This window comes from Anolis sagrei, chromosome Y, assembly GCF_037176765.1.
Source record: "Anolis sagrei isolate rAnoSag1 chromosome Y, rAnoSag1.mat, whole genome shotgun sequence".
NCBI lineage: Eukaryota > Metazoa > Chordata > Lepidosauria > Squamata > Dactyloidae > Anolis > Anolis sagrei.
In genome coordinates, this window is record NC_090035.1 from 41,542,760 (window position 1) to 41,569,298 (window position 26,539).

Sequence of the window (26,539 nt, forward strand, 5' to 3'; positions counted from 1 at the left end):
CAATGTGTGTCCAGCACAGTGGGTGGGGCCAGTTATTTGTTGGGACAGCCCCATGGTTGCCATGGCAGACATGAAGTCCTGAGCCGCTCCTGTGAGGGTTGCCTCGGCATGGATGTTGAAGTCCCCCAGCACAAGAAGCCGTTGGGACTCCACCACCAGGCTCGAGACCACTCCCGCTAGCTCAGGCAGGGAGACTGTAGTGCAGCGAGGTGGACGGTACACTACAAGAATCCCTATTCTGTCCCGGTCACCCACCCTCAGGTGGACGCATTCGAAATTTGTGGTCTGCGGGATGGGACTCCTGGTCAGATGGATGGAATCTCTATAGACCACTGCGACCCCGCCTCCCCGTCCTCCGGCTCTTGGTTGGTGTTGCACGGAGAAACCTGGAGGACAAAGCTGGGAGAGATTTACGCCCCCCGCTTCATCCAGCCAGGTCTCCGTGATGCACGCCAGATCTGCCCGCTCCTCCAGGATTAAATCCTGGATCCAGGTCGTTTTTCCGTTGACAGATCTGGCGTTCAACAACACCATATTGACTATGTGGAGACATTAAAGAGACATATAGACAGTGCGCAGTGATGCATCAAGGAATTTAGAGGGGGCTCAGCGAAAGCAGAAGGAGAGTCGGGATATGAAAGCCAAAGTTTCAGAGAAGGAGACAAAGTGTTGTTGCTTAAACCCAAATCTCATAAGAAGATGGAGATGGCATGAGAAGGACCGTATGTGGTGTTTAGAAAATTATCTGATATAAACTATATTGTAAAGAAAATGGGGGATGAAAGAAAGTATAAGAAGTTACATGTCAATAGGATGAAACCCTATTATATGAGAGCAAATTTAGTCTTTAGGATATTAGCCAAAAAGAATAAAGGTTATTTGACATCAGAATGGGGTGAATTAAGTGAACAGAGTGTAATACCGGGTGTGTCTAAATGTTCAAAATTGTCTGAAGGCCAAAAATATCAATTAAAAGATATATTAATGCAATATCAGGATTTATTCAAGAATGTGCCAGGAAAAACAGAGTTAGTAATGCACAAGATTAATACGGGTGATGCAAAACCTATAGCTTCTCCATATCAAGTAATGGGGAAACAGGCTCAAATAGTTTCTAAAGAAACAGGCTCAAATAGTTTCAAATAGTCCTAGTCATCAGCAAACCAGATCAACAATTGGGTCACACCGTTTACAGAAAACCCCCACACACAGATAGATATCTATCTACATAAAAAATCCAACCATCACCCAAGTCAAAAAAGAAGCACAATTAAAGCCTTGGCAGACCGTGCAAAAAGAATCTGCGGACTCACCTCCTCCAAGATGAACTGAACCACCTCAACTGGGCTCTACAGGCCAATTGATACTCCACCTCAGACATCAGAAGACCTGCAAAACCAAGAACAAGCCACGAGAAAAAAGATGAAGATTCACCCAGAGGAAAAGTGTTCTTGCCATTCATCAAGGGAACCACTGACCGCATAGGGAAGCTGATGAGGAAACACAACATACAAACTATCTATAGACCCACCAAGAAAATCCAACAAATGCTACATTCAGCAAAGGACAAGAGGTATCCTCTCACTTCTGCAGGAGTCTACCGTGTACCATGCAGCTGTGGACAAGTCTACATAGGGACCACAAAATGCAGCGCCCAAACACGAATCAAGGAACACGAAAGGCACTGCAGATTACTTCAACCAGAGAAATCAGCGATAGCAGAGCATTTGATGAACCAACCTGGAGACAGCATTTTATTTGAGAACACAGAAATGCTGGACCACTCTCACAATCACCATGTCAGACTACACAGAGACACAAGCATGTGGACAATTTGAACAGAAAGGAAGAGACCATGAAAATGAACAAAATCTGGCTACCAATATTCAAAAAGTCTAAAATTGCAACAGCACAACAACAGAGAGGAAGCAGGCAGGAACATCTAATTACCTCTCAACAAAAGTTTGCCCCAGGCGCAGTCAGACCATTGTATGCTAATCAAGGTGGTCAGTTGAAACATTCACACCTAGCTCCAGCAAAGAAGAGTCCTTTGTCTCACCCTGGTCATTCCACAGATATATAAACCCTTTTGCCTAATCCCAACAGACCTCACTACCTCTGAGGATGCTTGCCGAAGTCCAGGCAAAATGTTAGGAGAGAATGCCTCTAGACCATGGCCATACAGCCTGAAAAAAACCTACAACAAACCAGTGATTCTGGCCATGTTGGTGGGTTTAAGGAATTTTGCCCAAGCTTACATAGATGATATTGCTATTTTCAGTGCAGATTGGACAGCACACTTAAAACATATTTCCAGAGTGTTGGAAAGAATAAAAGAGACGGGGTTAACAGTGAAAGCTTTGAAATGTCAACTGGCCAAGTGACGGGTTAAGTATTTAGGGCATGTAATTGGTGGTGGAGACATTGTACCAGAGTGGCACAGGGTAGAGGCTATTAAAAATTGGACTAGGCTTAAACTAAGAAGGAGATTAGAACATTTGTAGGAGTAGTAGGGTTCTATAAAAAATTTATCCCTAATTTTAGTACTATTGCATCTCCTTTGTAGGTAACAATGGATAAAGTATATAGGGTATGTTTGTATATGTTTATAAAAAACATTGTATGATATTATGCAATTATTAAGGAATGTGTACATGTGAAATATGATGACTATGTGAATACTTATGTACATTGTTTTAATGTGAATTTAAATTGGAATTATTCTGTGAAATATAGTTTGGTAATATTGCTTTCGATGAGATTAAAAACTCACCTCTAGCAATATTTCTTAAGTGAAGGGGGTGTATGTAGTGTACTACTGGTTATGGGGTAGTATTTAAAAGTAGAAGTTAATGTTAGAACATGGCCTATATTGCAGGGTTGGAATGAGACCAGCCATTCTGTGATTCTTAAAGGGGTAGTAGCAGTAGGGGCGGAGCTAATTTACATAAGAGAATCTGATTGGTCATATTTAAATGAGCAGATGCCAGAATTTTAAAAAGGAGGGAGTTAAGGATGACAGTTGGGAAAAAACCCTGAACATTCTGAGAGAGAAAAGAAGTCAGTTAGAGAGAGGGAAGAAAAGCCGTTAGATGAGGATAAGTTAGGGGACCATGAATATAGGTCAGAGAATAAGTTAAGTAAGAGTATTTAAGGAAATAGTCAGGGTGGTGAGTGGAGAACAGTTGAGAGTTTGCTATTATATGGTTAACAAGTGAATCTTTCTATGTGTAAAAAGTCATAAGGATGAGAGTTGCCATGAAACAATGTTTTATTCAACTAAGACGCTAATATACAAACGTAATCAACAAGCTTTTATGCAAGACATCTATAAATAAACTCAGATAACGTGGTGTTGCGTATGAAGACTGTTTTGCAAAACAATGAACAAAATTTAAAGAGAAACCCAGAGGAGTCCCAGGAGATTTCAGAAGAGAACTGGTATAAGTTACTGGCCTGAATTGGTATAAAGGAAAGGATCTCTCCCCCCGCCCCCTTATTTGGTTTGAAGATATAGTATGGAAAGTGGGCATCCCATCCTCCCTTCTACCTTCCACCTTCCTTCCTTCCTTCCTTCCGTCCTTCCATCCATCCATCCTTCCCTCCTTCCCTCCCTCCCTCATACCTTTTCCCCTTCCTTCCTTCCTTCCTTCCTTTCTTCCCTTTCCGTCCTTCCTCCCTCCCTTCCCTTCCTTCTCTTCCTCATACATTTTCCCCTTATTCCTTCCTTCCTTCCTTCCTTAGAATCATAGAATCACAAAATCAAAAAGTTGGAAGAGACCTCATGGGCCCTCCAGTCCATCCCCCTGCCAAGAAGCAGGAATATTGCATTCAAATGACCCCTGACAGATGGCCATCCAGCCTCTGTTTAAAAGCTTACAAAGAAGGAGCCTCCATCATACTCAGGGGCAGAGAGTTCCACTGCTGAACTGCTCTCAGTCAGGAAGTTCTTCCTCATATTCAGATGGAATCTCCTCTCTTGTAGTTTGAAGCCATTGTTCCGTGTCCTAGTCTCCAAGGAAGCAGAAAACAAGCTTGCTCCCTCCTCCCTGTGGCTTCCTCTCACATATTTATACATGGCTATCATATCTCCTCTCATCCTCTTCTTCAGGCTAAACATGCCCAGCTCCTTAAGCCGCTCCTCATCAGGCTTGCTCTCCAGACCTTTGATCATTTTAGTCGCCCTCCTCTGGACACATTCCAGCTTGTCAATATCTCTCTTGAATTGTGGTGCCCAGAATTGGACACAATATTCCAGGTGTGGTCTAACCAAAGCAGAATAGAGGGGTAGCATTACTTCCCTGGATCTAGATACTATGCTCCTATTGATGCAGGCCAAAATCCCATTGGCTTTTTTTGCCACCACATGACATTGTTGGCTCATGTTTAACTTGTTGTCCACAAGGATTCCAAGATCCTTTTCAACGTACTGCTCTTGAGCTAGGCTTTGTCCCCCATTCTGTATCTTTGCATTTCGTTTTTTCTACCTAAGTGGAGTATATTGCATTTGTCACTGTTGAACTTCATTTTGTTAGTTTTGGCCCATCTCTCTAATCTGTCAAGATAATTCTGCTCCTGTCCTCTGGAGTATTGGCTATCCCTCCCAATTTGGTGTCATCTGCAAACTTTATGATCATGCCTTCTAGCCCTTCATCTAAGTCATTAATAAAGATGTTGAACAGGACCTTCCTTCCACCCATCCATCCATCTTTCCTTCCCTTCCTCATACCTTTCCCCCTTCCTTTCCTCCCTCCCTCCCTCCCCTCTTTTCCTCGTACCGTTTTCCCTTATTCCTTCCTTCCTTCCATCCATCCATCCATCCTTCCCTCCCTCATTCCTTCTTTCCTTCCCCTTCCTTCCTTTCTACCTTTACCCCCTCCTTCCTGCCCTCCCTCTGTCCCTTATACCCTTTCCCCCTCCTTCCTCCCTCCCTTCCCTTCCTCATACATTTTACCCTGGAAGCCCCCGGTGGCGCAGTGTGTTTAAGGCCTGTGCCAGCAGGACTGAAGACCGACAGGTTGCAGATCCGAATCCGGGGAGAGGTGGATGAGCTCCCACTATCAGCTCCAGCTCCTCATGTGGACATAGAGAGAAGCCTCCAACAAGGATAATAAAATATCAAAATCATCCGGGCGTCCCCTGGGCAACGCCCTTGCAGACGGCCAATTCTCTCACAACAGGATGCTACATGACAAAAAAAAAACCCCAAAAACCTTTTCCCCTTATTCCTTCCTTACTTCTCTCCCTCCTTCATACCTTTTCCCTTCCTTCCTTCCTTCCTTCCTTCCTTCCTTCCCTCCCTCATACCTTTTCCCTTTCCTTCCTTCTTTCTTTCCTTCCCTCCCTCCTTCCCTTTTACCTTTTCCCCTTCCTTCCTTCCCTCCCTCCCTCATACCTTTTCCCTCCTCCTTTCCTCATACCTTTTCCCCTTCCTTTTTCTTTCTTCCCTCTCCTTCTTCTTTCTTTCCCTTTTACTCCCCCTCCCTCCCTCTTTCTGTGTGATGCCACAGAGGGTCACTTCACATAACAATATATATGTATTAGGCTTGGGCGATCCAAGTCATTAATTTTGTATTCCCTTTTTATTTTGTTATTTTTTATTCATAAGAAGCGATTTTGAAATTTTTTAGGAACACGGAACTGCTTTGCCAATAACGAAGCAGCTTCTGCCATTTTTGTAAGCACTTCTGCCAGTATCGGAAGTGATGTAAGACCTGGAAGGATGCTGGGAGTTGCTTGCTGCAGCCTATCAGGAGATGCCAGATGGTGGGGTGTGGTTTGGGTGGCCATTAGCCCTTAAAAGCAGCTGCGCGAGCCGCGTGGGCTCATTCTGGATGGGCAGCGAGGGTGGGAGGAGGGCTGAGAACTCTGGCTGCTGTGGATGCTGTGACTTTGGAGCTTTTCCTGGGGCTTGGGCGGGCCAGGGCTTTGAGCTGGAAGGTGCCTGACTAATACTATCTGTGGGAGCCTGCCTCTAGGTGCTTGCCTCTGAGTGGGTGCCTGCCTCTGGGTGCCTGACTTTGGGTGCCTGACTTTGTTAATTTGTAGTAATAATTATTCTTATTTTTATAATAATTATATTATAATGATTATTCTGATTTTTATAATAATAATAATTATTATTATTATTAGTAGTAGTAGTAATAGTAGTTATTGTTGTAATAGCAGTTTTGCCAAACTCTTTGAAAAACCATCTTACTTTGAAAACTGCAGCCTCAAACAACATACTTTGCCTGACTGGACATTTTTGCAAAAGGGCTGTATCCCATTTTGTAAAACCATTTTACTTTGAAAACTGCAGCCCCAAACAACATACTTTGCCTGACTCCGCCCACGTTAGCCAAACGGCTGTATCCCATTTTGTAAAACAATTTTAATTTCAAAACTGCAGCCTCAAACAACATACTTTGCCTGACTCTGGCCACATTGGCCAAACGGCTGTATCCCATTTTGTGAAACCATTTTATCTTCAAATCTACAGCCTCAAACAACATACTTTGCCTGACTGGCCACGTTGGCCAAAGGGCTGTATCCCATTTTGTGAAACCATTTTATCTCCAAATCTACAGCCTCAAACAACATACTTTGCCTGACTCTGGCCACGTTGGCCAAAGGGCTGTATCCCATTTTGTAAAACCATTTTACTTTGAAAACTGCAGCCTCAAAAAACATACTTTGCCTGACTTTGGCCACGTTGGCCAAACGGCTGTATCCCATTTTGTAAAACCATTTTACTTTGAAAACTGCTGCTAGAAACAAAATCCGTTCCCTGTTGGTTATTATTTTCCTGTGTAAAAATAGTAATCCCTGAGTGGGGAAAGTACATTGTTCGGTTAAAAGGTTTCCTCTATCACTGCTGTTACCCACAATCAAATAAGTTCAAAGACTCAGAAGAAACCTAAACCACTGCTTGCAGCCTTCGCCTTTCACTTCTGTCATGAAACGTTTACTTCCAAGCACTTTGGGACGCATGGGCCCTGTGTGGGTTTCACGAACATATAAGAAAGGCGGGGGAGTGATGATGAACATCTCGAGGTGGCAGGGCCACTCCATCACGGAAATGGGTACTGCTACAGACATAAATGATTACTCAAACTGTGAGAGAGCAGAAACATCTGCATCTGTTCTACAGTCTCGACGTCGCAGTCGAGATGTTCTCACAAGTTGTTCTGATCAAACTACGACTGGTTGTGAGGACGATGAGGCGGAGGAGGAGGAGGAGGAGGAGGAGGAGGACGTGTCGGAGGGATGGGTGGTGGACAACATGGATTCTGCCTCCGCCTCGGGACTTAGTGAGCCAGAGGAGGACTGCATGGTGGAGGCAGAGGTTGAGGAAACACCACTAATCCCACCCCCCTCCACTGACACCATCACTCCAAACACCAACACTGCACTGGTAGTGTGTGTGGGTAGGCCGAGATTGCACCTCTGGGACCATTATGACGTCCATCCTCAGAAAGCAACTTTGGCAGTATGTAGGCATTGCGGTATGAATGTTAGCAGAGGAAAAGATTTGAGGTATCTTTCCACAACAGGCTTAAGGATGCACATCAAGAGACACCACCCTAATGTAAAGCTTGACACAGTTGAAGGAGGCAGCACCAGCAGCAGTACACAGAGTTCTCCAACCTCTCCAAAGGATCCCATCCAGAAAACCATGGATGCTTGGGACCTGCCAGCAACAAGGGTTAGATCCGCAGTGAAGCCGCCATCCATTAAGGAAATCACACGTCGCCTGGGAGAGATGATGGCTCTAGACCACCAGCCCTTCCGTATGGTGGAATGGGAGGGTTTTCGATTTGTTCAGCTCCTGGCACCGTGGTACCACAACCCAAGTCGAAAAACTTTCTTGCGAACCGTCATTTCAGCTTTATACGAGGGATGCAAGGAACGCCTCAGAACACTGCTGAATGCTACACAATCCGTCAATGTATATTTCACATCGGACATTTGGTCAAGCACAGGAGGGCATTCCTATCTGTCCCTCATCGCTCACTGGTGGGAGATGGTTGCCTTGCCTCGGGTCATCGTTGGGCCCTCCTGTCCCTGGAGGTTATTGATACAGATCACAGGGCAGACACCATCTCTGAATACTTGCAAGACATGATGAGAGATTGGATGCGGCATACTCATTCTAATGGTAACTCGGGATTCATGGTTACAGATGCAGGAAGGAACATGATCCGTGCGGTTGAAAATGCAGGGTTCACTAACGTCACATGCATGGCTCACTTACTGCATAATTGTGTAAAAGATGGCTTCAGGGGCCCCGAAGAAAACAGCACCTCCAACGTCACTCACCTCATAGACCGCTGCCGCAGGATTGTGGGCTTCTTCCATCATAGCACAAAATCTGCACAAATGCTGCATGAAAGGCAGGCCCTGGAGTGCCTCCCACAACACAGGTTACTGCAGGATGTCTCCACCCGCTGGAACTACAAGGTGTTGCAGCGCATGGTGGAGCAACAGGGGGTGGTCCACGCCATCTCACTGTCAATCGCGGCGCCGATAAACAAGTTGTTCCCTAACAACCAGGAGTGGATGACCATTGCACAGCTGGTCAATATCCTCCATCCATTTAAAATCGCCACTGACACCCTTTCTAGTCAGCAAGCTCTACTAAGCCAGGTGCTCCCTGTCATCTTGCGGTTGAAGAGGCATTTGGAGATGCTGGGGGGCCACAGTTCATTGCAGTTTATGGCTGGGCCTCTGACTCCACAGGCACAGGAGGTGGTCAGAAAGTTGACTTTCGCATTATGTAAACGTCTCCTCCCGCTAACGGAGAGTAAGAGCCATGTCTTGGCAGCACTCTGCGACCCTCGCATCAAGGACACCATCTTACCCAAAGATTTTCAGAGGTGGAAGGCAGAGCTTGTTTCCCTTGTGAGGGAAGCATACTCTCAGAGGGTGGGGGAACACTCTGAGCAACCTACCATTGTCGTTCTTCCCCAGAACCGCAGCGGTCACGCCACCAACACTTCGAATAGCTCCACCTTGCCACCTATGAGGGAGGATGGTAGGGTACTGCGGCAGAAAAAGAGGTGCGAGGAAGCTTTCATAGAAGAGAGCATTGCTTTTCTTTCAGAGGAAGGAACATCTTTGTCGGCACAGGCGGCAAAGATAGACTTGGCCGAGTATTCCGTTAATTGCTACTTCGATGAGCCTCAGCAGTGTTTCTCCAGCTACTGGTCCTCAAGAAGCAAGGCATGGCCCGACTTCTTAAATATCGCACGCAAGTTACTCAGCTGTCCGCCAACTAGCGGGCAGAGTGAGAGGGTCTTCAGCCTGGCGGGAGATGTCGTGAGCCTCCAACGTAGCTTGCTTGACCCCCTTGTGGTGGAAAAGCTGGTCTTTCTGAAGGCCAACCTTCCACTTTTGGGCTATCCAGATATCGATTTTGAGGGCAACGTCCCATAGATCACTTTTGCATTCTGTTTTTGAAAACCAGAAATGCTCTACTTTGAAATATCAACACTGCATTGTTAATCAGCCTTGTGCCGCAGAATATTTGATCCGCTGTACTGCTGTAAAGTATGTTACTTTAGAAATTGGCCGGTATTATGATCCTTCATGAGGGATGGGTGAACTCACAATACTGTTGTGATCCCCACTCGAGGACTTTGTCTGTATACAAAGGAATGGCCATTTGAGGAACCAAAGTTTGAAAAAAATTAAAAAACCCTAAAAAAAACCCTTAAAAATAAAAAAATTAAAGAAACTAAAAAAAAATAATAATTTTAAAAAATATATTTTTAAAACCCATTAAAAAAATTTAACCCTTTGAAAAGGGAGAACCTTGCATTTACCAGAGAACAGCTGCTACAGTAATATTGATATCAATTTAGTTCTCACTGAATCAACTTATGATCTCATCTTTCATCAATCCACTTTAACTACCTCATCCCCCCCCAACACTTCACCCCGTGGTAAAATTCTCAACCTCCATCACACCAACCACAGCAATAATGCCCCCCTACCCACGTAAACTACCTCACCCCCTATGACCCTATATCCCATGGTACAATCCAAATCCACAACGCCAAACCAATCATGGCGATTTTTACGGCACCCTTCACCCCAAAGAAAAAAATTACTCGGCAGGAGCAAGGCATTTCTCTCTGTGAAACGCTTCTGCATTTGGTTATATCTTCCCAAATTAATTTGAGTGTACGAAGATTGAACAGTAAGTGGGAAAGTATTTGCAACTTATCAAATCCTCCTCCTATTGTGTACATGTCAGGGTACGCAGTGCTGTGGGGAGCTCCTCCGTTATAACGGAGCAGAGCCATCAAGGCTTGTATTAGTCCTTTAATATTGGTGTACTCTGTAAAGGGGGAAGTCAAAAAGTCACCATGCCAGCTCTCATAAAGGACCCCATTCGCACAGTGATTGTGAACTTTGCACACACCAATTTGAGGAAGAACAGGAGATAGAACTACGCTGTGAGTGATCTTGCTGGGCATCACACCAGGCCTACATCTTTGGGGCACCGCCATTGCTGTGCCATTTCCGATGGGTTTGCTCATTGCTCTGGGCATGATGCCTTTGGAAATATATCCCTGGAAGTATGCATTTCTGCACCGAACAATAGTTGACTACACTGACATCGTTGGGTTAACATCCTACTGAAGCTCTATGCCATCTCCTCTGTTTGGGCAGCTAAAGCTCTCCTGGAGCAGCGGTGTGTTAGGGCCATCTATATGAGGAGATCACATAACTTCCTTAGGTCGTTGAATAAAAATTGAAAGTCTGCTTGTGGATTGCTGTAATTGACAATTTATTTTAAAAATCGGTTCAACATTTCTAATTTAAATTGTTCTCAAAAAATGTTTGTATAACTTTAATTTCATTCTACGTCCTCCCTCTCCAAGCTCTACGTCAGATATGTACAATATAATACGTATGAAACGTACTATTAAAGGGGTATAAGCTATGTTATAGCACTGCTCCAGGAATTGTCCTGTAGCTCCAGTCGTCTGGATGTAACACTTATCTGCCAGTCTCAGGGGAAAGTGGGGGGAGTGACGTTTGCATTTGGCTTTCACTGCATCTCCTTAAGTTTCCCTCCAGTATGTTTCTGAGTGATGGGTGTACCCTTTAACGCACATGGTTTAGTCGCGTTACTCTAACACCCCTACACAACAGCTGTCATCGTTGCATGACTATTCCTTATCTTCTGGCCAAGGGAACTTCTCCTCCATCTGTCTGTTGTTAGTGGTGTCAAGACCCATACTGTGTTTTGGCTGTGTTCTACGTCTTGCTGATGTTTAACAGTGATTGTCCGGTGACTTGTCAGCTCCTGAGTGGCATCGAAAGAAGACATCTTCAATGTGACGTTTTCTACTGTTGTACCAATTGTCTTGTTGGAGCTGGCTGGCTGGCTGCTGATTGTAGGCCAATACTTCATCCCTGACAGTCCTTGGGAGGAACCAACACTCTCTGCTCTATGGGTGTTACTGCTTCCTGCTCCTTCAGAGTACACCACCTGCTCCGTCTCATGTCCAGTATCCCGTTGAACTTCCCTTCTGGAGCCTAACAGTCCAAATCCTATCTTTGAGGGGTGTATGCTACTCTGCTGAGTTGTCCTGTGTTGTGTATTTCTTGCCCAGTACTTTCAGATTTGCCTTTCTTTTCCCTGCGTATGTGGAAGTAATACCTGCGAATTTGAAGTCAAGTTAATGGCTGGGTTTTTAACATTGGTACTTCATGAGTAAAGGCCAGCAAGGTAGACCTCAGTTATTTTGTATTCTGTTACGACTTTATTGACATGAAAGGAAACCTGGTCCCCTTTTCTTTCTTAACATCTGACCTGCCCTTTAACTGCAAGCTGCTACCTTGTGGATGACTTTCTGGACTGCCAGGTTGACTGCCGTGTGTTGGTGGGTCGTTCAGGTCTCCAGTTTATTGTGCCAAGTCTCCATCGTTGCAATGCCTCGTTGCTCAAGTTCCTTTCTTGACATTGTCTGCACTGGCAGCAGTACTCTCCTTGGGGTATGTTGTACTTTTCCATGTTTTCATGTGGTGTTATGCTTCTGCTGACTTCGCTTCCGTCTACAGATTATCTGCACCCCTTTCATTTGAAATCCACCTCCTTTGATTCTCCCAGCCACATGCCACTCCTTAGTGGTCCCGGGGATGTGGTACAATGTAACCTTTGTCTTTGAATGACAATTTCTATGCATCGCTGGCATCAGATTTCTTCCTCTTCCATTAGACATCCAAAGCAGTGTGGGCTTCATACTCAGATGGATCCCCCCACTGCTTCCGTTGATCAAGATCACTGTGTTCATCCAGCAGTCAGTTTCTTTTGTTGGTCTTGATATTATGTAACTTGTGTGGGGTGCCGTGAACTAAGATAACTGAGGAGAGGGGGAATTCTTTAACTAACCTGCCTATTAGTAACTTTTTGTTGCTGAATTTAATTGGTTAAATCTTCAATTAAAGGTAGGTATTTTGTACACTTCAAGCCCAAGCAAGCACTACTAACTTCATCTGTCAGTCGGTTTCTGTTGTTGGTCTTGATATTATCTAACTTGTGTGGGGTACTGTGAACTAAGATAACCGGGGGGGGGGGGGGGGGGATTCTTTAACTAACCTATCTATTAGTGACTTTTTGTTGCTGAATTTCATTGGCTAAATCTTCAATTGAAGGTTGGTATTTTGTACACTTCAAGCCCAAGCAAGCACTACTAACTTCATCTGTCAGTCGGTTTCTTTTGTTGGTTTTGATATTATTTAACGCTGAGAATAAGGTCTCACAAATGTATGTAGAGGGAAAATTGTGAGTAAAGCCATTGCTATATTTTTCAGGGTGCTAAAAGTGTCTGGTAATAGGTTCCAGGCACTCCAAATTTCCTATTCGTAGTGGCACTCCTTTTGATTCTCCAAGCGGCACCTTTCCAGATTCTCAACCTTTGACCTCAAGTCAACAAACACCTGAGCCCAGATGCGCTCTTGAAATTCTGCAAGTTGCATCTCCAAATCATCAATTTCCATCCATTGGAAACCATTTAATTCCAAACTACTGTAGATTACTACATCAGGATACTTAATTATTTTCATGGTCTGTTCTAGGCTTCTAAATTGAGTAAATCTATCATGTCTATCACTGAACTGATCAAGCAATGAGCCTAAAACATGCTGGTACTTTATATGCAAGGGTTCCATTTCATTTTGTACAGCTGCACTGGCCTTCTCAAAATACCTTTTTACTCGAGAAAAATACTTGTTTTAGTTTCTACATCTCGCTTGAAAATTTTAAGTTTACTTTCAAAAGCTTTTATGTATCCAAACATAACATCAATACTTTTGCCAAAACCTTATAACCTTTAAGTTCAATTCATTAATATGAACAGAGAGATCTGTAAAAAAACATCACGGTGTTGACCCATTTATGATCATTGAGCTGAGGAAAGTTTTCCAGATCCTTATCCACAAGAAATGCCTTAATTTCTTCAAAGCAATCCACAAAGCGTTCAAGAACTTTACCTCAGCTCAGCCATCTTACATTATTGTACACCAGCAGTCCACTGTAGGTGGAATCAACCTCCAGTAAAAGTGAAGAAAATTCTCACTTGTGAAGGGGGCGAGCAGCTATTAAATTAATTATTTTTGTAACAACTGACATGAAGTCGTTTAAGCCGTTGAATCCTGCCTTGGCACATAAAGCCTCCTGATGGATAATACAATGAAAAGGCACAATCGGATGTCCAATAGCTTCTGTAAACAATTTGACAAATCCGACTTTTTTCTGCACCATATTTGGTGTCCCATCTGTAGTCACTGATACAACTTTAGAGATATCAATACTTAGGTCACAGAACGTTTGTATAACAACTTTACATATTTCACTTCCTGATGTACTTGTTGGCACTGATACTAACTTTATCAACTCTTCTCTCATTGTGAGACCATCAGAATACCGACCAATAATGGCCAATTGAGCATGTGATGTGACATCAGTAGTTTCATCAAGAGCGATCAAAAAATATTTGCAATTACTTATGTCTCTCTTTAATTGATGCTGTACATTTGTGTTAAGTCTCATTATTCGGTCTTTTATGATATTTCTACTGAGTGGTAACTCTGATACTCTCGTAATAATTGCATCTTTATTCTGCATATCGTGAAATAGAACTGGTGCACATCTTAGGAGAGTCTTTTAAAAATTCTCCATCACTGAGTGCTTTTCCATGCTGAGCAATGGAGTGAGCAATGCTCAAACTAGCAGATGTTAAATTTGTAGGTCCTTTTACAAATTTAAGAATGGAATTAGATTGGCTCTTATAAAGGTGTAGCTCCCTGGAAATGTATTCTTTCCTTTCATCTTCACTTTTTTCAAGAGCTGGGAATGATTAGTTTCAAAATGTCTATTTATATTCCACGTTCTGCTTACGACTGTTTCAGTACATAGAATGCAAAATGATCTGCCATTTTTTCTATAATGCCATACATCTCCGTTCATGTCTCTTAAAAGGGTTGGTTACAGCTACTACCACTTCCTTTACTTAACCTTGGTTTTTTACTTTTTGGATTTTCCATCAGGGGGGCTGTAACAGAAGATAAAATTATAGATAACCTGTTAACTCTGCAGGCAATTAGGAATTAACTACCCTAACTGACAACAATATGGCACATGTAACTGACATTTAAGAAAGGGCAGAAATAGGAGTCAATAAAGATGCACAACAGTAATGGTGGTAAAATGGAGTCCGCACTGTGCTGCAAGATGGTGTGTCTTACCAAAATTAAGAAGGCTGCCGCTATATTTAATGGCGGGAAATGGCACCCATAGCACAGGCCCTCGCCTCTCCCAGTCTCTCTTTCACTTATCTAAGTAATGAAGGTCAATTACAAATCCACGGCAACCCAGAACAGTAGATTTGATGATGGTTGCTGGTAATGGCACAGGGTCCCCAAAGGTGTCCCTCACTGCTTTGCCAAATCCTCCTCCTTGTGACTCTCCTTCCTCCCTTCCCCTGAGGTGCTTCTTCTTTCCCTCGTTTGCAAATCCTCCTCTTCCTTTTGGTTCTCCTTCATCCCGTCCCCAGAGGTGCATCTCCTTTGCCTCCTTTGCAAATCCTCCTCCTCCTCGTGATTCTCCTTCCTCGCTTCCCCAGAGGTGCCTCTTCTTTCCCTCATTTGCAAATCCTCCTCCTTCTGGTTCTCCTTCATCCCGTCCCCAGAGGTGCATCTCCTTTCCCTCCTTTGGAAATCCTCCTCCTCCTCATGATTCTCCTTCCTCCCGGCCCCAGAGGTGCCTGTCCTGTCCCTGCTTTGCAAATCCTCCTTGTCCTGATGCCTCTTCCTCCCGTCCTCCTCTTCCTTGTCCTGTCTCCCTCCTCCACCCTTGCTGAAGCAGCGGCTGACTGGCGGGCAGGCTGCGTGTCAGTAGAAATGTCTAGGTATGTCAGTACTGACACGCTTGTCAGAGATTCGCCATCACGGATCTAGGCCTTTGTTAGATGAAGCTCAAATGTTGTTGGAGAAAAGGGTGATATCTCCTCTGAATCCCTCCATGTTTCCTCTGTTTCTTCTCCCGGTATTTTTTGGTTGCGAAATGTGGTGGTGGTCTCCGCCCCATCCTTGATTTCAGATCTCTGAATAAACATATCCAGCCAAAGAAATTTTGTATAGTCACTCTCACTTCTATTATGCCTTTACCATCTGAGGGGGTGTGGTTTGCCATCATTGACTGGAAGGACGCTTATTTCCACGTGTCAATTGCCCATCACCACCGTAGATTCTTTCATAGTGGGAAACTGTGCCTATTGTTTCAATGTCTTGCCATTTAGTTTATCCACAGCCCCCTGTATTTTCACAAAATGCATGTTGGTGGTGGCTGCTCATTTGCGTACAAAGGGGAAAATGGTATATCCCTATATAGATTACTGGTTGATCGTTTTTCTGTATTGGAGCAGCAGTGACTGAGGGCCTTCCCGCTTTTTTGTTAGAAGGCCTGGGCTGTGCGCCCTCGGCGCGGCCATCTTGTGGGGCCTTCTTCTTGATCTTCTTCTTCAGGCCTGCCTGGTCGGGCCTGGTTTTCACAGGTAAGGTTGTAGCTTCTCCCACAGATTGAGGTCTGCTGATGGGTGGAGGGAGCAGGGCCCTTTCGTACAGGGCCACTTTCAGCCGTGATTCTCTGTTCTTCCACGTTTGCGGGGTAAAAGTGGCACAAATCCCACAAGGTTGTGAGAGGTGCCCTTCTCCCAGACACGTAAGGCACAGAATGTGTCCGTGACTGGGAGGATGTTGGGACAGGCTGAGCACTTCTTAAATGAAGTCGTCACCATGGCCAGGAAAGAGCAAAAAGAGAAGTCAAATCCGGTCCAAATTGGGGGAAAACAGAGTACCTTGTCGTCAAGTCCAGTCCGTGTCAAACCAAGAGATCAAATAACAATGAAGGTTCACCAGTTGATAGCCTACTAACGGCGGAAAAAAGAGGAATGGTCGCTGGACCCTCCCAGGGGTCTTATATACTCGGGAGGGGAGAGGGAGGGGCCAAGGGGGATACAGTAATTTTAAGCTTCTAGAAGGTTCCAAAGTTGGCCTGCGCTGGTGCAGGAATACCACAATGTGCGATTCACAGTTGACTACGACAGGAAACCTAGCTTCTAAATTTTTTTCCTGTCTCTTCATCTATGTGTATGTTTAATGTAACCAGAGAACCTGTTTCCACTTATCGTAGCTGACTATAAAAAACCAGGAAGAATGGAGGCCTAAGCAATACTGTCTATAGTTAGAGAAGGGAAGTCAGATAGGTTTCATGGGACTGGGGAAGGCCTCACTCTGCTGCCTGGAGCATGAGTTCAATATTCTAATATTTTTGAATGGACTGAGTGCATGCTTTACTACAGGAATGAGGAAGCTGTAGCCTTTCAAAGCCAGAGTGCCACTTCCGTTATCCATGATAATTGGATGTGCTGGCTAAGACTGATGGTTGTAATCCAACACAGTGTTTCTCAACCTTCCTAATGCCGCAACCCCTTAACACACTTCCTCATGTTGTGGTGAGGAACCATGAGCATAATATTTTTCGTTGTTACTAACTGTAATTTTGCTACTGTTATGAATTGTAATGTAAATGTCTGATATGCAGGATGTATTTTTTCCACTGGACCAAATTTGACACAAATATCTGATACAATTCGAATACTGGTGGGGTTGGTGGGGAGGGGAGGAATTATTTTGTCATTTGGGATTTGTAGTTCACCTACAGTCAAACAGCATTCTCATCATCTCCCCCAACAATGGAATCAAATTAAACTTGGCACACAGAACTCCCATGACTAACAGAAAATACTGGAAGGGTTTGGTGGGCATTGACTTGGAGTTTTGGAGTTGTAGTTCACCTACATCCACAGAGTACTGTGGACTCAAACAATGATGGACCAGACTTGGCCTGAATACTCAATATGCCCAAATTTGAACACTGGTAGTTTGGGGAAGTTTGACATTTGGGAGGTGTAGTTGCTGGGATGTATAGTTCACTTACAATTAAAGAGTATTCTGAGGAAACAATAGTATTGGGCCAAACTTCCCACACAGAACCACCATGCTTTGAAGGGACTTGCTGGCACAAGCCTCCCTCTAGCCTTGCACACTCTCCCTCACCTGCACATGCACACCACACTGCCATGTGCCGAGCACGCCTGCTCTCCCCTCCCCGCCTGGAGTCCCAGAAACATCCCTTCCCTTGGCTGAGTGACCAGCCAATCACAGCAGAGGAGGGCTTTTGGTGGGAGGACAGACTGAGAGATCTTCAGCTTTGTCTACCTAAGAGCCGCTGCAAACTAGCCTCCTACGGGAGCAAACCTTGCCAGCACGTCCCTGACGTCATGAGACTGCGCCTCTCTCCCCGCCCCTTTCTCCGCCCCTTTCTCCATGCCAGAGTGGTTTTTCCTTTGCTAGGGCAGCAATGCCAGCGTACTCTCATTGTTGAATTCTCATGACATCAGGGACGTGCTGGCAAGGTTTGCTCCCGCAGGAGGCTAGTTTGCGACGAGTCTCAGGTAATCAGAAATATATTTTCTGATTGTCTTTGTGCCTCCCCCCCCCCTCCCCAAGGCACGATCTAACACATTTGGGGGCAGCCAGGTTGGGAAGCAACATATAGTAGGAGATTCCAGGCACACCACAGTTAACATCTCTGGCAGTGAAGCTCCTTTAAAAAAATTATGATGGCAAAATAACAGTAGCCCAAGATCTGTGGAAGAAGCCTTACAAGTCACACTTATTTTTTAAGGCAAAGGTGGAAATGAGAAGTGTTTTGTAGTCTGGTCTTAAAATTTTACTTTAAAATGCTCCCAACTGCAAACTTACTAACTAGCAACATTTGGTCTGACATTTTTGTGTGATTTTCTAACTAAAAGATTCCTTGGTTACTTACACTGGCACAATCCTTTTCTTAGGATAGCTTGGGATTAAAGGAAATGGACCAGGCAGGAACGCTGGTGTTCCTGGGAGTGGAAGGAGACCACCTTCACTTTTCAAAAGACTGGTTCTACAAAAACATTTTGCCATTTCTACAATGAAGCTGATGGGTTGCTGACGGAATTGAGGATTTTCTGTTGAAGGCAATTTTTGTGGAATCTTGGGTCTAGCTGCCATTTGGGATTTGTCTTGCCTAGAGAGAGAATGCACTGCCACTAACCTGCTAGATGTTGGTTTAAGCATTAACATGTCTTTAACTGAACTCCACACCACTGCTTTAGCACAAAATGGTCTTACCTTTAGAATAGTGAATTATGCGTGGCCTCCGAATGGCTTTGGATTCTTTTGTCATCAAGCTTAGCCAGCATAACATGGAGGCAGGATTGTATCAGCTGGAGTCCAGCGTTTGGAGAGTTACATATTCCCTTTCCTCATCAAGAAGTTTCCTAGGCCATAAATCTGTCTTCTGATATTTTGGATTGTAGCTGTTAATCCTGCCTGCATAAGGCACCAAAGTGATAAACTTTAAATGAGGCACCAGATTGTATTACCCTTTAAGCTTCATCCTCTTTTGAGGGCACTTCTGCCTAGTGTGCCAAAGGAGACACTGCTGCAGAGGAGAAATCCTCATGTCTTCTTGGTGTGACTTCCATGGTTTTGTCAGCACCAAAAAGAAATTCAAACGCTTAGGGCAAGCAGTGAATCCACTGCAACCTGCTAAATTTTTTAGAGTACTCAGGGATGAGATAGCTAGTATCTCTTTCAAGGGAGGAGAATTTCACTGAGCCTTGGGTAATTAGTATACATTGCCTTAGGTGATATGGAGAAAGTAACTTGAAAACAGGACATAAAAGGTTGAAATATGAAGCATTTGATTAAACATGCAGGAAAGATGAAGTTAAACTAGAGCTCATCTTCTGTGCAATAGCAACTTAAGAGGAATGTGTGAAAAATGGTGGGGTATACTGTTCAAACATAGTTTTTGCTTTTCTGTATTATGTTTTAACAAGGAGCACCATATGAATGTGTTCCCACTTGACACATTCCACTAAAGAATTTTTTGATCATGGTATTGTTGTTGGTACAATAATTTGTCTTTAAGATATCTTTACAGAGGATTTTAGACATTTAATTGAATCTTCTTCCCAGTCAACAAGAATGCTTAGGAGTGTGACTGTAGAATTTGCACTCAGAAAGCAGGATGTGTCATTTGCTGCAGGGGATGAACTTCCAGGACTTGCAGAATTATAAACTTGGAAAGGGTCACAAAGGCCATCTTGTCCAACCTTCTGCTATGCAGAAACACATGACTAAAGCATTCCTGAAAGAAACCGATCCAATCTCAGTTTAAAGGATGAGATCTCACCACCTTCCAATGCAGTCCAGTCCATGGCAAAATATGATTCTAACAATAAAAAGGTTCTTCCTAATGCTTAGGGGGGAATCTTTTCTTATCACCTGAATCGTATTAGTTCTAGCCTGGAACAGGGATAGCACACTTCTAAAGTAGTAATTATTACTCATGGGCCCGTTACCTTTTCATTTGTTTATTTTGTGTTTTCATACCGTTCCATCTATTCGGGTAGCACAGAACGGTACAACCCAGTCGGAAATGGAAACATCTGTGAAGCAAAAAGGTGGGGACCCTTTTTTTGGGCTGATTTTCAGCGTGTTGGCTGTAGGCTCTACAGCCAAACGCTTGATGCTTGTAGGCCCATGCTGGCAGGGCCTACAGCCAAACATTGAGCTCTGGGCCTGCTCAGATGTATGCCCATGCTGGCAGGGCCTACAGCTGAGTGCTCAATGTCTGAAGGCCCAGCTGGCAGGCCTTACAACCAAGCGCCCAGTGCTCAGTTGTATTTTAATTTTTTCGGATGTTGGGCTGAAAAGTTCATTTGTTTAGGTGCCTGTTCGGAAGCAGCCGATAGAAATGGGGCTATATGAATGGGACAAACAAACTGATAGCAATTGCATACGAATGCACAAGACTAGTAATTACATCATTTCCCCAACTGTGGCATGCACCAATAAGTTCAAGTGGCGTGTATGCACTTGCCCTCATCCTTCAAGACAAAAAATATCCTGAAGATGACAAATTACATGAGCCTTGGGCTACAGAGTGAGATGAGAGAATTGGCGATTACTGTGAAGATTCTTGTTTGGCAAAGACAGGGAATTAACAAAGGAGTACCACCTTAATGAGCAACTTGGCATTAACTTTATTCTATCTTCAGTATAATTTTAAGTACACAAGAAAGGTTTTATTTCCACAAACCTCAGGAGAGAAGTACAAGTCAGAGGATAGTTTCAAAATAAAAAGAGGAATTGCATAACTTCTGTTACATTCCTTTTTTTAGTGGAAGGAAACCTCATTAACTGGCAAAGAGGGAAGTAAGATATGTGTATGCTATCCGAGACACTACTAGTCAGGCGCACAGGCAGCTCCCTTTGGTGGGTCAGTACAGTACCATGCCTTTTGGTTTTGATGCAATCACTGTGGTGCCAGGCGAACACACACCAGACTTTCGGCAGAGAAGAAGCCAAGCAACAGGGGAAAGGGACAGCCAGAGAAGGAATGCTCCACAGCCTCTATTACAAAACACCAACAAGCTTGGATGAAATAAGCAAACCAACTGCAATGAAATTGTGCTTAGGAGAATTAAATACTGGACTTGGAATGAACTCATCCCTCCCTAAAAAAAACAAGGGATGGGTTCTGAGGGGGAAAACAAATTGTCCTGGAAGGCCAAACAATGTTCAGTTGCTCAGAAGAGGGACCCTTTGGGCATAACTTTTCCTTTAAAGGAGGCCTTAAATGGAAGTAGATGAGTGGCAGCTTCCTAAGCCCCTGAAGGACTCCCTGGAAAGAGGGAGAGGTCTGTCCCATGGTTGTCTTGTGGCACCTGTAACAAGAGATGATGTCTCCCCCAACATCATGGCACAACACAGAATTTTACACTGAGCACACAGGAAGGAATATAATTATGAGGGAGAAGGAGGAATGCGAACACATCCCAGTCTTCAGCCTTTGGTCCAGCAGAGCCATTCCTGGAAACTGTTTAAACTTTTCCTTTTAAACACTCCAGGTTAATGAGTTAAACAGAATTAGTGAATTCCCTTGTACTTCCCCAATCCATACCTGCCATAGACACTTTCACATACACATGACTGGGGACTTAATACCCTGATACTTTTTTCAAGAGGGGAGAGAGGGTTTTTTGTTGTTATTTAAACAAAGAGGAGGGAGGAAAAAAGAACACTTAGAAGCCAGCCACTGATCCTGGCTCCAATCAGCACAAACGGGTCTGACAAAATGTGATTGATGATGTGGTTTTGTCCGACCGCAAAGAAAACACACACCTTCCTGCTGTTCCACAGAGTGAAGGAAAGGATCCTGCCACCCTACCCCAAAATCCCAGACTGAGGTATTTTCAGTGAAGGAAGGTAGGTGAGTCTCTCAAAAAGACAGAAGCAGACGGAGAGCGGAAAAGGTAAAGGAAATCTAAAAATCATCCCCAAGAAAGCAGATTTGTGTCCCACTGTGACAGTGGGGGTGAAAGGAGGGCGACTGGATTGCCAGGTCAGCTTATACAGCAATTTCTGTCACGGTGGTGACTAACTTCTTCCCATTCCAAAGCGTCTTGAACTGTTCCGGGATGGGGAACTCGTTCTGGAGGAAGAAAACACCAGAGTCAGTGGAGACAGCGATGCAGCCTTCAAACTGCTTTAGCCCCAGAAACGTTTTTTTTAAATAGTTTGAGTTTTCACATAGATATATATAAAACCACCACTTCATACCCCAAATAGAGATTACAAGGAAAGTGGGAGAACATTAAAGTATAGTAAAGTAGGAAAAGTAAGTAAGAAAGAGAAATTGTTCAACAAAAGAAAAATTGTCCATAAGAGGAGGGAAAAAAATTGACTTCTATTCTGTGTCTCCGTCATTTGTTAGTGTTCTTATCCAATTATATTCATAGCCTCTATTCCTTCTCAGGAAATGTTATTATTTTTCATAAATTGAAAGAGGCCTATTACTGTATTTGTATTATCATTTATTATTTACCTGCCTCTTTTCTTTTACATATTTATCAAATAATGACCCATCTGTCTCTCTTATAGAGTTTCCTGAACATTTCTTCAACAAAAAAGTTAATTTGTCCATGTCTTTTACTTCTTGTATTTTATTTATCCAATCCTCCAAATTAGGTATACTGTCCATTTTCCATATCTTTGCATATATTATCCTTGCCGCGGTAACTATATAGATAAATAAAGTATCTTTATTTGGGTGCAGGGAAATGTCCGAGTCAGTAATATTGAGTAAATAATACTCTGGCTTTTTTGGGAAGGAGATTCCCAATATTTTTTGTGTTTCTTCATGAATTCTTTTCCAATAATCTTGGGTTTTCCTTCAAGTCCACCACATATGAAAAAAAAAACTGCCCTCAGCCTCCTGACATTTCCAACATTTCTTGTCCATATTCTTATACACTGAACCTAGTTTTTTTGGAGTAATGTACCATCTATGGAACATTTTGAGCCAATTTTCTTTAAGATCTGTCGCGTATGTGTATTTTATTTTTTTTATTCCATATTAATTCCCATTCTCTTAATTGGATGGGTTTCCTTAAATTTTATGCCCATCTGATCATACAATTTTTTATTACTTCTGTTTCAGTTGACAATTCCAATAATTTATTATAAATTTTTGTTATTCGTTTCCTCTTTTTGTAAAATTATATCCCAAAATGAATCTTTGAGATTAAAACTTATCTTCTTGTCTTATGTGTAGTAGTCCTTTATCTGCATGTGATGAGACCAAGAGACATTAACCAAGTCTTTTTAAAATATATTTTCATGATATTTTAAAATTGTTCTATTATTTATTAATAAATCCTTGTATGTCAGCCATATTGGCCATCCCAGCAGTCTCCACTGATTCGCTTCCATAGGGGAAATCCACAGCGACGTCTCTGAATAAAAGTTTCTTTTATATTTTAGCCAAGTCCTTAATAATGCTGAACTTATAAAGTGATTACCAAATCCTTTCTCCTTCTTCTCTTGGTCATACCAAACATAGGCATGCCATCCTGTCCGTAAATTAAAACCTTCTAAGGAGAGGAGCTTTTCATTTCTTAATTTCATCCACTCTGTTGCCCATACTAGGGCACAGGATTCATGATATAATTTTATATCGGGGAAGCCAAAGCCCCCTCTTGATTTTTTATCTGTAAGTACCGTGTATTTAATTCTTGGTTTTTTGCCCCCCCCCCCCCCAGATCAATTTCAATAACACCTTATTCCATTCTTTAAATGTTTTAACATTTCTTATAATTGGAATGTTCTGGAATAAGAAAAGTAATTTTGGCAGGATGTTCATTTTCAACAGTGAGATACGTCCTAACGGGGAAAGGTTTAGATATTACCATTTTTCTAAATAAATTTTACTTTTTTTCATAATTATTTTTCAATAGTTGGCTATTTTTTGCTGTAATCCAGATTCCCAAATATTTCATTTTTGTTGACATTGGTAGACCTGTCTTTTTCTGGATTTCCTCTTGCTTCTTTTTCTCTATATTTTTTGTCAAAACCATCATCTTTGTTTTATTTAGTTTGAAGTCAGCTATCTTACCAAATTCCTCAATTTTTCTTAACCAGGCTTCTAAATTCTTGTGTGGGTCCTCTATTATCCCAATCTCATTTTAAATCATATTTCCCAATTTTTGCTCCTTTGACTTCTTTAGCTTCTCTAATCGCTTTAATTAAAAACCCTAGAGCCATTATAAAAATCAGCGGTGAGAGAGGGCAACCTTGACGAGTGCCTTTATTTATTTTAAATTCTTCTCCCATGTGGCCATGTATAGAGATTTTTGCTTTTTGGGTTTCATATATCGAGTTGATGGCATTGGTAAATCCGAAGCCCATATACAGTTCTTGAATTAAAATTTTAAAGAAGTCCCAATTCAAATTATCAAATGCTTTTTCTGCGTCTACTGCCAAGAGAGCCACTTTTTAATGATTTAGGTCGTAATATTCTAATAAATCCAGTATAATTCGAATATTATTCTTCATGCTTCTGTTAGGAAGGAACCCCACTTGTTCTCCGCCTATCCATTCTTTCAGGAATTCTTTTAAACGAAAAGCCAGGATATTGGTAAAGATCTTATAGTCTGTGTTCAGTAAAGATATTGGCCTATAATTTCTAACATCCATTGACTTGATATCTTCTTTCTGAATTACCACTATTTCCGCTAATTTCCAAGACACTGATATTATTTGCTTTGAGAATGCTTCATTCATAACCTTTTTTAACAATGGCATTATTTCTTGTTCTAATGCTTTATACAGTCCTACTGTATATCCATCTGGTCCAGGGGCCTTTTTTTGCATCCATTCTATTTATTGCAGTTTCAATTTCTTTTAAAGTTATTTCTTTATTTATTCTCTCTTGGTGTTCATCACTTATTTTTCCAAGTTTAAACGTATTTATGTGGGCTACTATATCTTCTTTTGATATATTGTCTTTCTTATATAATTGTTTATAAAATTTTTGGAATTCCTCCAAAATTACTTTATTTTTAGTGAGTATCTTTTCACCCGTCTTTATTTTTGTTATCTGATGTGCTTGTTTCTTGTTATGCACTTGTCTTGCCAACCACCTTGCTGGTTTATTTGCATTTTCAAAATATGATTGTTTCAAAAATGTTAATTGTTTCACTTGTTGTTCCAGTTCCAGGTGGTGTTTCTTGTAGTTTGATTCTTGTAATTTTTTTATTGATAGTTTTGATGGGTTCTTTTTTAATTCTTCCTCATTAGCTCGTATTTGGGTTTCTATTTCTTTTAATTCTTTATTATTTTTCTTATTATTCTTAGCATTATGCTGTATCAGATATCCTCGTAAAACTGCTTTAAATGCATCCCATACTATTTGAGGCTTCACTTCATTTGAATTGTTTAATCTCAAGTAGTCCTTGGTTATTTCCTTATATTTCTTAACATCCCTCCTTTTTTAACAAATTTTCATTTAATCTCCATTTTTGAGGCTTAATTTCTCTTTTTATCACCATTTCTAGAGGCGAGTGATCTGATAAAATCCTGGGTAAAATATTTATTTCATCTACTCTCATGAAAAGATTTCTTGTAGCCCATATCATATCAATCCTTGACCATGTTTTGTAACTATGAGAGTAGAAGGTATAGTCTATTTTCTCTCTATTTTTGTCCTCCATACATCCACTAAATCCATTTCTTCTTTTAATATTATCAATTTCTGGGGAAGAGTAGTACTGCCCACTTCTAGATTTTTAATTCTTGATTTCTTAGTTTTATCCCAAGAGCTGTTTAAGATTCCATTGAAGTCTCCCATAGTATTAGTTCATCAAATTCTGTATTTAGCAAATTTTCTTTCAAAGTTTTTGTAAAGTTTGTTTTTCGACCATTTGGGGCATAGATGTTACAAATTAAGATTTTTTTGATCTCCCATTAATACACTTACACCTAATATTCTTCCTTCTTGGTCTTTAAATTCTAAATTGGATTCCAAACTTTCTCTAACATAAGTTACCACTCCTCTTTTCTTTTTATCATATGATGAGTAGAATTCTTTTCCTAATTTCTTGTTGGTTAGGTGGGCTACATGTTTATGAGAAATATGGGTTTCCTGTAACGCAATAATGTCATAGTTTTTTCAAATTAAATTCTTGAAAACCCTTTCCCCTTTTTGAGGGGAATTAAGACCATTAATATTTTTGCTTCAACATTTTATTTGTTGTTCACACGTCATCATTTTTTTCATTTTCAGATCCTAAGTCGTCAGTAGCCTCATCCACATTTCCCAAAGCTGTGGTGCCTTGTTTTTGTATATCTTCATCATCATTTTCTAGAGAACCAAGTCTAGGTCTTTTCTTCTTGCTTCTTTTTTTTGGCAAAGAGTTTTTGTTCATACTTTGTATCCTTCATCAGTCTCTCATAAAAGGCTTTTGCTTTGTCTTCTGAGGTTAGCAAGAACCTCTCTTCCTTGTAAGTGGTCATTATTGCTTCGTAGCATTTTCAACGGAATCTAATTTGTCTTTTCTTCAATTTTTGGGTTAGAAAGAAGTATTTCCTT

The 26,539-nt window shown here is 42.1% G+C and overlaps 1 protein-coding gene across 1 annotated transcript in view; it reads right to left on the bottom strand.

Moving 5' to 3' along the window:
• Window positions 1-20,627: 20,627 nt before the first annotated feature.
• LOC137095604 (adenylyl cyclase-associated protein 1-like) overlaps window positions 20,628-26,539 on the bottom strand; it is a 120,793-nt gene continuing 114,881 nt past the window's right edge. Inside the window, exon 5 of the mRNA XM_067462377.1 lies at window positions 20,628-22,102. Within this exon, the coding sequence (XP_067318478.1) occupies window positions 22,019-22,102 (84 nt within the window). The 3' untranslated portion in view covers window positions 20,628-22,018. The remainder of the gene's footprint in view (window positions 22,103-26,539) is intronic.